The following is an 11,897-nucleotide window of genomic DNA, read 5'->3' as shown; positions in this document are numbered from 1 at the left end:
TTTTTTTTTTTTTTTTTTGAGGTACGCGGGCCTCTCACCGCTGTGGCCTCTCCCGTTGCGGAGCACAGGCTCTGGACGCACAGGCTCAGCGGCCATGGCTCATGGGCCCAGCCACTCCACGGCATGTGGGATCCTCCCGGACCGGGGCACGATCCCGTGTCCCCTGCGTCGGCAGGCGGACTCTCAACCACTGCGCCACCAGGGAAGCCCAATATATATATTTTTAAACTCATTCAATGAATGCATTTCTATAAAAACACATCAGAAACCCTCAACTGTTAAATTATCAAATACTGGCTTTTAGGATACCCATTCTTCAGACAATGGAGAAAACACAAATAAGCAGGAAACATTCACTCACACTCACACACACACACACACACACACACACACACACACCCAAGAGCAAAGTGCAAGAATTCATTTCAGTCAAGAGAGACCAGGGACAGCCCATATGCCTTCAGAGAAAAGATCCAACGTGGCACCAAATGAAGGGGGTTGCAGCCTGCAGATTTCAAATTGAAGCTGCAGTGCTGCCCACATGTCCCCACCACTGGGGGGTATAGTCAGTCCTCCACGAGCCTGCCCCCCAGCACCCACTGCCATGTCACAGGGAACAAACTTCACAGTTCTGACGTGGCAAGCTCTTCAGGTACTCCGGGGGTAGCAACCTGGGAGCCGCCGCTGTAAAGAGGAATGGGTACCACCACCATCCTCCTCACGCCCCGGTCTGTTTTCTCTTCTAAGGATCAGGATGCTCTTGTTAACGCTCCATCAACCTCACGAGTTTCTAAAGCCCAGGAAGACGAGGTCTAAAATTGGATTGAAAACAAGGTCCTGGCTGGAGTCGGTGCCCTGAGTGGCTTCTCTCCTCTGGCCTCTGGAAGACAGACGGCCAGGCCAGGCAAGCACCAGCCACCTCCTTGCCCAGCCACGACCAGGGAGACCTCCGGGACAGAACCCACATCTGACATAGCCCAGGCTGCAGTCTTCTAGGAAGCAGTCTGCGCCACGGTGAATGCGCACCCACGGCACACACGTTAGCCCTGGATGGCAAGGCTGTCCACCAGGAATGCTTTTGCAACCTTCAGAAACCAGTTCTCAGATTCCGAAGTCAGAGACAGAGTTCTCCCTTTGAGAGCTAGCAACAAAATTGAGGAACTGCTCTCAACAGCTTCCAAAGCAGAGATGGTGGGGCTGGGAGGAAGGGGCAGAGATGAGGCCACACTGGAAGCACTTCGCCCGGCTCTCCTCCGCCAGCAGATTATTTATGCTGATCGTTCGCAGGCTACGCTCCATCATATGGACCAGCTGACTCTGAGAGAGAAAATGATAACACTAAGACGGAGTTTAAACACTTTTTACCTACAACCTTTTCTGCAAAGGTCAGACAGTATTCCTGGCTTTGAGGACCCTATGGTCTCTGTGGCAATGACTCAGCTCTGCAGTGGTAGCACAAATGCAGCCAACAGACGTGTGACTGACCAGGCGTGGCTGGGTTCCAATAAAACTTTATTTACAAAAACAGGCAGGGCCGAGTTGGCCCATGCACCACACTGGCTTAACCCCTGGTCTTCGAGGTCATAGGCTTTGGCCTCTCCCCTGGATGACAAGTCCCACCAAGGCACCAAAGACCTCAAGGGTTTCATGGAAACCTCAAGGGTTTCAGACCCCACTTGGAAAGCCAAGGCAGCACCTCTACCAAGTACAGCGAGGGCTCCTCCCACAAGCCTGAATGCGATGCTGGTTAGGGTTTCTCTTAGTCCAGGACTCAAATAACGCTGTGTGGGGCTCTCAGGTAGTAAGCACCGTGTTCCACACGCTCCTCCTTCACACACAGATCGCCACGTCATCCTGCCACCCCTGCTCTCTAGCACGCTTCTAAGCAGCGCTTGCTTCTCCCTGCAAATGAGCTGAAAACCAAACAAGCCAACCCCACCTCTAGTGTGCTGAACATTTTACCAGCTGACCCAAACTGGAACTCAAGCCCCCGTGCATCTTCCACTGACTCTGCCCTGAGTCAGCATCACAGCCACAGAAAGGGGCTCTTCCATTCATCTTTTATAAAAAAGTTTTTTTTACAGAGTTATATTTTAGGCTTTTTATTTTTATTAAAGTTTTGTGTGCATATGTCTGTGTATTATGCATTCTGTCATTTTCAGCAAGGAGGAATAGTCATTTCGAGAAGTCTCTACTGTACTCCAGAAGGTCCCCAGTCTCCAAGGCCCACCTGGAGAAGACGGCTGAGTGCAGTCCAGGGGCTCTGACACTGGGAGAATCGAGAGAAAACCACATACGTAAACACGTACTGCTGACCTGTGCTGTGGCACTGGGACCTGTCACCGTGCATCTGTGTAGGCTACGGCGTCACGAGCAAACAGCAAGATCAAGTGATATCACTGGAAAGAAGACAAAACCCTCTACTGCCATGTCAATAACCTCAAGCCCCCCAGCCACGAGGCAAATGTAACGTGTTCCAGTCTTTAGCTTAGAAGCCCTTGTTTCTACAAGAAACAGTCTACTGAATCCTGAGCCTGGTGCTGTGTTTTCTTATGATTAACCCATTTTGATGTTTTATAAGTTAAACATCTAGTAAAAGACTTCCTGATGCTAAAGGAATTATAATTCATCCTTGAAACATTACAAGTGAGCCACTGCTTTTTTCCACATGGCTCCTTCTTAAAACTCTAACGTCTTCCTTGGAGATACTCAAGGTCCACCCCAAAAATTAGCAAAAATGGAATCAAAAAATTGCCAGGGGCATGCACATTTCTGTGTCGGAAAGAAAGGAGCGATCCTGAGTTGCCGAGTTAGCCTTGTGCTAATCAAAACTTGGATCAACTAACCACGTAATCGAGCTTAGATTTAATACTCTGTTAGTCCCGACTGGAGGGCACAAGAGCAACACCCTAGGTTCCAGGGATCGTGCCGGCCACCCGGAGACCACAAAACACAAGAGTAAATGAAAAATGAAATCTCTTTACTTTCAAATCATTCTGCCCATGGCTAAGAAAGACAGTAAAGACAAAACCTCCCTTTTCCCCTTGCACAAGGACTGACGTGGGTGCAAATGAGAAAAGCTATGCGGCACCCTGCTGCTCACCCACCAGCCACACCAACAGGCAAGGGCTCCACCCGGTGTCAGCCAACCTCCAGCACCTTCCCTGGGCTGGAACTCCTGCCACTGGCCAACAACTGCCACCGATGTCGGACTCACGTGTGGAGGGACTCACTGAGCTACTGTTCTTTTGCAAAAAAATGTCTTTCTCTTTGCAGTCACGCTCGAATATGAGCCTGGAGAAAGCAAAAGCATCTACACCTCAGTAAATGCAGCTCAAATCTACCCACAGTACAACACAGCTCAAATCTACCAAGAGAATCCCAGTACAGAGGAGAAAGGAACTCTCTTTAAAAATCAGCTATTTACTTTACTTTTAAATAAAAGAGAAACAAATGTAAGCCCATTTAAAATCTTAAGTCCTCACGAATCAACACAGTCGCGTTTTGCTAAATGGGGCCTTAGAGCAGTGTCTGAGCCTTGGCACTGCTATCTTTGGGCTGGCTCACCCTGTCGTGGGCCTGTCCTGTGACTGTAGGATGTTTAGAAGCAGCCCTGGCCTCGACCTACTAGACCCCAGTAGACCCCAACTGCACACCCTCCTGGTCCTAACAACCAGATGGGAAATGTCCCCAGATGTTGCTAGGTGTTCCCTGTTGTCAAGATCACCCCCAGGTGAGAACTGCCACCTGACAGGACTTACGTGGTCTCTGCAAGAAAAGCGAGGCCAAGCACCAGCAGTCTCGTGTGTAGCTGTTAAAACGCTGTAAAGACCTGAGTTTTGGGCACATCACCAAAAATGTCTTCTGCAGCATCAGTCCTGTGCCAGCTCCCCCCAAGAAAGGAACCTCCAGAACCTTCTAGGAATCCCATCTTCCCACCCCTCGCAGAGCTCACGCCATCAGGGCTGCACCTCTACCTCAGAGATGACCCCTGGCTTACATCCAAGCCCATTCCCCAACCCCAACTCTTCAAGTCACTCCTCAGACCCACCGGCCTCCCCAAGGGGCCTTCCGCCACCTCTGGTGTCACGGAGAGCTCCCTGAAACGAAACCAAGCCCAGACCTGTGGCCCTGGCTCCAGGTCAGAACTCCACGGACGCCAGAGACGTCAGGCCTGGACGCAACCCCCTGGGCCTGAGCTGGCGTGAAAGCAAACTCCGCCGGTGGTCAGAGTCAGGGCCCGCTCTTCACAAAGATGCAAAATGCGCCCTCCCCGCGTTGCTGGCGTTAAGAAGCTGTGCAGAACAAAACCATACATCACTAATCAACTTCCTTTTACTCTGCTGTACAATGACTGCAATTACAAAACCATAAGCTATTTTTGAACTGAAAACCTGAGTATTTTTGTGGAAAAGCTGCTCCTTGTTTTCATAAAATAAAGTGCTGTGATAACCTAAAAGCTCGCTGTCTTCTCAGAACTCTGTCTTTGTCACGAGGAGGATGTAAAATGACTCCTGAACCAGAAGAAACATCCCCCACTGTCACGGGACTGTCACCAACACAGATGGGAGAGAAAAAGTAAGACCGAACGTTGATGCGTCGAGCCCCCCCACGATTTAGAGGCTCAAAGTCAGCCTTTGACTCAGGATGGAACAGGGCCCCCCCCTGAACCTGGTGGCAGATCAAACCAATGCATCCGCTTCTTAGTCTACTTCTCAGGTGGTTTCCAATTAATTTTTTATCAAAAGACCAGTCTGAGAATGAAAAATAACCTGAGAAGATCAAAGAGAAGTTCCCAAAAGCCTTGAGGAAACTACAGTACCCTCCGATCCGTCTGGGCTTCTCTGCACTCCAGTCCATCCGTCACGGCCCCGCCTCCTCCGGGCTTCCGGCATCAGCCATTCGGCCCTCAGACTCCTCCTCCTCCCGGGCCAAGAGTTCCTTAAAAACCCCAAACTCCTCAGCAGAAGAACAGGCTGTCTTGGCCAGAAACTCAGCTTCTGAAACCCTGAGGATGTCCTTGAGTAAAGGGTTGGGGACCAGCGTCTGCCCCTTCTTGTCGGGGGTCTGGTACCGGCCCAGGCGCTCCAGGAACACGTGCCTCTCCTTGGTCTTGGTCATGGAGTACTGCAGGAAGTCGGTCTTCACCACGTCCACATGTTTAATCCCCATCCTGAAATAGGCATACTGGAGACACAGCATGGTTAGGAAGCGCAGCTGCAGAAAGCTTTGTAGGCTCCTAAGGCACAGTGAACTGAACTGTCCAAAAGCACTGGGAGAGACCTGCCTCACTAGCGATGGCAGAACACTACGATCCCGACACCTGCGTGATGGCTTTCAAAGCATTTTCAAATTCATATCGAGAAAAATGCAGCAGAAAATAAAGGGCAGGAGGGAGAAATTAAGTTCTATTTTTCTTCATGGGGTAAGGAAAACTATGAGTATGGAAAAAATAGGCAAAAAATTCAGAAAACATCTAGGATTTGACCTAAGCCATCATAATTGTTACCAAAAAATTAGGACACCCTTCACAATTATGTTTCTAAGATCAACATGCAAAATAGGTTCTAAAGATAGGAAGGTTCTAGCTATTTTTAAATTAAGTATTTTAAGCAGAGGCCTCATTAGGATTCTAAGAATAGGCCTGGGTCATCCGTTATTAATGGCAGAAAAGTTGCAAAAGAGGTTTTTTTACCTGTAGTAAAGAAGTGAAGAACGAAAACCGAACTCTCTTTGGCTGGTGCAAGCAAAGAGGGTCTAGGCCTTTCACCTCATCCACTCGCCCCCGCGAGTCAGCTAACCCTGACTACACTCGAAAACTTGCTGTTACTAATCACGCCACCAGGAATTCTCACCTGGAATTTGTATTCCAGTTCACCAGGGTCCTCCCGAAGAACACAGGGGCATCTGTGCAAAATCTCGGTGACTTGCTTTACCGTGAAAAGGCACTTCTCCTTGAGAACCCCGACGATGCTCTCAATGTCCCGCTGACGCATGGTGAAAATTTCAGGGCAACAGTAAAGCACCCGCTTTAATTTCCCTGAAGAATGTAAAAAAGGGCAAGTACATAATTTTAGGATATTCCAGAAGCCCAAGTGGCCAACCACACCCAATACAAGCCAGCATTTAAAAAACAAACAAGGATGCTCTCCTCCACAGAAGGAGTGCCAGCTTCAGATCACGTCTTCCCAGAAGCGTCGTGGAAATGGGATGGGCCAGAATGAGACATCTCCCCACTGACTCCCTCTCACTTCTCAGACTCGCCAACCCTCCCTCCTGGTATCAAGAGGCCTCTTTCTGGCCTCACAGCTGAAAGGCACCTACTTCATATTCTAGGTCTCCTCTTGCCCTTCTCACCTAGAAAAGCCTTTCACAGGGATTTACTGGAAAGCTCAGACAGTAAGATGGGATAGTAGCTTCCCCCATGTCAGGGCTTTGGGTTCATGTTTCCTTCTATGATAAAATAGCCCTTGAAATATTCACAACCAACATTCTTAAGACCTAGGAGCCTGAACTCAATGAAAGGGCGTTCCGCTATAATAGTTAATGTAATAACCACAAGAATCATGACGCACAACCAGAGACTGGTGATCTCCTGGTTAGTGGGTGACCATATATTTTATCCACACTAAGGTGCTTCTCAGTGACAGAGTCCCTATTAGTAACTGCATTAGGATAACTGGTATAAACTGAGACTCTCCCAGGCAAATTAGGGCATATGGTCTTCCTACAGGTAACTGAGTAAAATTTAGTACCTAGAAACTTAGAACAACTTATTTAAACTGTTAATTAAAATCTTCCTAACAGGTGAGTCAGTCAGTGTCTTGATAAAACATGTCAGGAATGAATTTCAGGAATTTAGTCTTCATCTTTGCAGCTTAAGGCCACGCTGAGCTTGTTAATTTATTGATATAACCGCTGCATGTAAGGTGCTAAGATTAGCTTTTTAGATTATACTGCGATAGGTAATCTGTTAAGAGAAACACACACCACTATCTTTTTGTTTGTTTGTTTGTTTTGTTTTGTTTTGTTTTTTGCGGTACGCGGGCCTCTCACTGTTGTGGCCTCTCCCGAGGAGCACAGGCTCCGGACACGCAGGCTCAGCGGCCATGGCTCACGGGCCCAGCCGCTCCGCGGCATGTGGGATCCTCCCGGACCGGGGCACGAACCCGTGTCCCCTGCATCGGCAGGCGGACTCTCAACCACTGCGCCACCAGGGAAGCCCCACACCACCATCTTTTGCTCATTTTCTAGAGAAGGAGACCGTAAAGATCCTCTGAAATCTGAATTCCCAAACCTTTTCTCCCCCTCCCCCACCCGACAATATTTTACCAGCAAGAGGCAAGAATAAACAGAAGAGTGGCATTCCTCTGGTCAAAGCGGGCAGGGGTCCTAGGAGTTGCTCATGCCACCCCCCGCCCCCCAGAAGGCCCGTAAGGAGATCCAGTGAACTTCTAGGGCTCCCGGGGCACGAATCCTGTGGGGGTGGGGATGGTGGCTCTTTTTGCCTTCACTCCACCAGTGTCCCAGGAATCTGGGCAGATCTCACATTCCACAGTAAATCGAGACACCTGACTGGAATCCAAGCCTCTACAGGGAACTTTGTCTCTCTGGCTTCCCATCACACAGACAAAAAGCACTAAGCCCACCCCAAGTCAGCGTGAGCATCAAAGGGCAACATACCTGCACATAAACCAACACCACGTGCCCAGCACCGTTCTAGATGCCAGAGCCCCTAGTGAACACGCCAGACACGAGCCTGGGTCGGTCACTCAGTCCCCCCTCCCTCCTGCAATGCCCTCTGCGGAGCTCATTCTGCTTCCTCACCTCCAAGCCAAATCACACATTCCTCTCAAAGGCCTTTCCCCCAGAAACCTCCCCGAATCTACCTCACCAGGCTATTCGTTCCCCATCTCTGACTCCTCAGCTCTCTATATAAAATCTACACCTTCTCATACCTTCTCCAAGCCCCAGCTTTCGCAGGTAACTGGAGCGCTTCTTCACGTGCGTGACAGGCAGTTTCAGTAACTGGGGACTTTTCTTTAAGGCCACACACACAGGCTCTGGACTCAGACCCAGGAGTATTAATTCTGAAATGATATCCAGCAACTGCTGAGGGTGGGTGCCTGGCTGTATACTGAGCAGTTCGTTAACATGGACATCAGTGAAACCCATGTCCAGGAGGGAACTGACGACCTTCTCTCGCTCCACAGCCGTCCTCTGCTTCTCCAGGAGGCACTGAGTCAGCCCCGTCCTGTGCTCTGGTTCTTGCGCGTACTTCTGGGGTTCAACAGAGGGTGACTCCCCGAGGCCCCCCCCCGCTGGAGACCGTTGTCAGTTTACGCAGCAAAAAAGCAGCCGTCCTCTTCTGTTCTCCAAGCCGAGTAGTCTGCCTAGCAATAAGGGACCAGGTGAGGGGGATCAGGCGGTGCCAATCCAAGACCTGTAAGACACAGCCCCCAAAGGGAATTAATTCCTCACCACTCCCACATAATAGACACCTCGGGATTTCTGAGGCAGGGTATTTAGTGCCTTGGTCCTACACAAACAGAAGTTTTTATAAGCAATCCACAAAGTCATACCTGAACTTAAAAAGCCTACAGAGAAAGACGTTCACGTACAGAGAACAGAGAACTGCCGAAGCACAGAGATGAGCTGTTGCTGCTATAACTGAGGAGACACAGACAAGGGGGGACAGGGGAGAACTATTTCAACGCCACCAGGTAAAGTATGGGGGGGCGGGTTTCCTCCACCTTTTCAGTGCCTGGGGGGCCTGCAAATTTAACTGAAAGATTAGCAGGCAGAAAAAAACAATTTATATGCATATGGTGGCTCACAAGCGCTGGTTCCCTAAATGGCTAGAGTTGGGGGCTAACTTGAGCAAATGGGTGGTGGGCTCCTAGGCGAGCAAATGGGAGCCCAGGAAGTCTGTGATAATGTTTGTTTATGTAGATACACGTCGTTTTCCCTCTCTTTTTTCCTTCATGGCCGTAAAGCTCCCCAGGAGAAAGGATCTGTGGCGCCCTCGCTCCCAGAAAGTTCTGCTTTTAGCGTGATAAGGGCCGCCCCAAGAAGGCTTCTTTCTGTAGCTGCTAAATCTCAAATGTCTGTAACTTAAAGTAATTTCCGTGCCAACTCTGGGGGTCCAAGTTGGTACCCACACCTGAAAAATCTGGACCTCACATGAGTCTCCAGATTCACGTACTTAAATTCATTCCACAAAAGAAATCCTGGTAGCCTGCAAGCAACCTACTCCCGTTGACTTCAGAACTCTCCAGGGTTCAGGCTGGCGCGTAACGAACGAGGCCCACATCCCCAGGCACTCAACCGCCCTTCACGGCCCGTCCCAAAGCTTCCCCAGCGCCCTCGGCCGCCGCGCCCCCGCCAGCCAGGCAAGTCCACCCGCTCGCTGCTCCCGCCTCCCGCTCTCGCCCTGTCTGGGGTCCACTCGCGGGGTCGGCCCAGCGCCGGCGGGGTGAAAGTGGGATAAAGCCGCACTGACGGAGCGGAGAGCACCGCAGATCAGGGTGCGGCACCAGGTCGGCGTGCGCCGGCCTCTACGACCCGCCAGGAGCCCCTGCTCGCGGTTCCCCCTCACCTGCCGACCCAACGCAGCCATCGCGCGAAGGCAGCAGCTGCGCCGCTGACGCCGGAAGCAGCCGTCTCCCGGGTCCGCCGCTTCCGCCCTCCGGGTCCGCCGCTTCCGCCCTCCCCCTCGGCAGCGCGAAGGCGCGGGAAGCAGTTCCGCCCAGCCCTTGTCCGCAGGTGTCCGGTGCTGGGCCGGTTTCTGGGGCCTGGCGCCGCCCGCCGCCACCTTGGGCGCGGAGAGCGCGCCTTCTCTGCTTGGTGCCTCCGCTGCCCGGGTTTCCGCTTTCTAGAGCTCTCGGCTAGCGCAACAAATGAACAGCTCCTTCCCCATACGTTCGCTTCTCATTACCTTAAAATTCCTCTTAAGCGTGGAGGTGAGAGGAAACCATAACCTCGCTCAAACCGGCCACCGCCTCGCGGTCCAGCAGTAACCTCCCCGGAGAAAGCAGGGTCCTTCCCAAGGCAGGTTCACGTTGAGGTAGAGACCGGGCGGTCTGAGTAAAAGGGAGCCGGTCCCAGATATAGTTATTTGGTGTGGAATCTGCATTCAATATGAATATTAGTGACAAGTTGAAATGGTAGTGGAGCGATCGGTTCCGGCATGCAAAATGGAGTCTGGCGGCCATGGAGGACCTGGTCTCAGCCACTCTCTGCACCGCTGAGAACGTGAGCTTTGAACTGTTCCAGACCCAGGGACACCCCCAGCCTATTCAGAACAGCACCTGCCAGCTGCAACCTTCTGGTCTCAAGGTCTCCCTTTATAACCGTGCAACCATTTCAGGCCCCAACCAATCCTTATTTGACAAGCACCCTTACTTCTTGTGAGCTCCAATTATAATTCTTGATAAACACCCCCCTCACACACACACACACACACACACACACATATTCTAGAGGTTTAAAGTATCCAATGGAACTCCAGAAGTCTTTACAGTTTAAAAAAAGGGGGGGTGTCCTCCCAGCTTAGAGGTCTGGTTTCCTCTTGGGATGAAATCCAGTGATGTTTCAGCCTAATTTGCATTCATTCTTAAATTTCGGACATAGGCCTGTAACAGTTCAAATATAGACACTAACCATCTTTCAAAAGGGGATAGTGGTGAAAAAGAAAAAAAAGGTGTGCTTTCTCAGCTGCCTAAATTCCACCAATTGTAAGCCCAAGCCTTAGTGTATAAGCATTTCTTCTTGTTTTATCTACTTGTTTCCGAACTGAGAAAAAGGACTCGATTCTTGCATGGATACAATTTATAGAGCTCTGGGCCAGGCACCAGACTGGATGCTAAAAATCTTTCTACAGAAGGATTATGCCAAAGAAGAGGGAGGCTGTAAACTTTTCTATCTGGACTCTTTCTGCAGAGAGCACTCTCAGAGTGTTTCTGCTGCCATCAAATCAGATGAGTTTTAATTATTTTTTCTTATAGAGAAGTAACAGTTCTTGGAGACCTAGAACTTTGCATTCTCGGCCCATTGCACACCTGTCTGTAGAAACATTCTGTAACTTCTTTTGTGTTATAAGCATCATAAAAACTACATAGAACATTTGTGTTTTTTCCCCACTCTTGAAGAGTTCTTTCAACATCACGAGACTCATTTGATTCTGAAGAGTAAATGTCATTAACGTACTACACACTTTAAAAATTCACTTCTAAAAGCCCTGCCTTTACTGTCCCTGACGGATGGAGGAAGGTCCCTCGTCAGTCTCTTGAGACATCACGGAGACTCAGGCAGCACTTCCTAAAGGAAGGGGAAGGCAATATCCTGCATCCCAGTAGTTGAGAATCAAATTAACTGTCATCGGAGCCTCCGAAAATATCACGACAGTTGCATGCTTCCTAAATGAACACTAGCATACTAGAGGCAGGCTGGCCCCTGAGCACCTTCCCAAGAGCTCGGGACAGGAGCCTTGGCACCTGCGCAAAGTGATAACGTGGGAAAAAGGCATGGGTTGGGGTAGCAGGGGGCGGGGGGGGGGGGGTGTCTTGCTTTCGGTTTTGTTTTCTTCCTATTTGAGCAGGGGAAAAATCAAAGGTTTCTCTCTGACACCAACCACTCCCTCCCCTCTAACACAGATGCAAAATAGAGGCTGGATTTCCTGTGCCCGAGCTAGCTGACTCTGTTTCAGAGGGGGATGGACTGGAGCCTAGAGGGGAAGGGCCTTCTGAGTGTGTGAGAGCTGCACTGGGGCCTGAACAGGGATGGGAGAGGGACAGTCGGGGCTGAAACCCCCCTCACATAGTCACGGAGGGAGCCTGGACTGGCTGGGGAGTGCTGGGAGGGTGTCGTGGGTGGACAGCGGAGCACAGACAGATGGT

General features: G+C 50.5%; 2 protein-coding genes across 5 annotated transcripts in view; one reads left to right on the top strand and one right to left on the bottom strand.

Moving 5' to 3' along the window:
* SNED1 (sushi, nidogen and EGF like domains 1) overlaps positions 1 to 954 on the top strand; it is an 88,924-nt gene extending 87,970 nt beyond the window's left edge. For all 4 annotated transcript variants that reach the window (XM_029225389.1, XM_029225375.1, XM_029225374.1 and 1 more), the window contains one exon: positions 748 to 954. The gene's annotated coding sequence lies outside the window, so the exon portion shown is untranslated. The remainder of the gene's footprint in view (positions 1 to 747) is intronic.
* A 3,865-nt stretch (positions 955 to 4,819) lies between these two features.
* MTERF4 (mitochondrial transcription termination factor 4) lies at positions 4,820 to 9,634 on the bottom strand. The gene is given in 5 exon segments (XM_029225391.1): positions 4,820 to 5,187; positions 5,856 to 6,040; positions 7,959 to 8,319; positions 8,321 to 8,443; positions 9,599 to 9,634. Coding segments are annotated over 5 exon segments (1,014 nt in total). The 5' UTR covers positions 9,620 to 9,634; the 3' UTR covers positions 4,820 to 4,863.
* Positions 9,635 to 11,897: the final 2,263 nt, after the last annotated feature.

The sequence above is a fragment of the Monodon monoceros genome, unplaced genomic scaffold (genome assembly GCF_005190385.1).
Source record: "Monodon monoceros isolate NGI ecotype Baffin Bay Population unplaced genomic scaffold, NGI_Narwhal_1 Super_Scaffold_16, whole genome shotgun sequence".
NCBI lineage: Eukaryota > Metazoa > Chordata > Mammalia > Artiodactyla > Monodontidae > Monodon > Monodon monoceros.
Note: the sequence above shows the minus strand (reverse complement) of the source record. Positions and strands in the feature narration are given on the sequence as shown.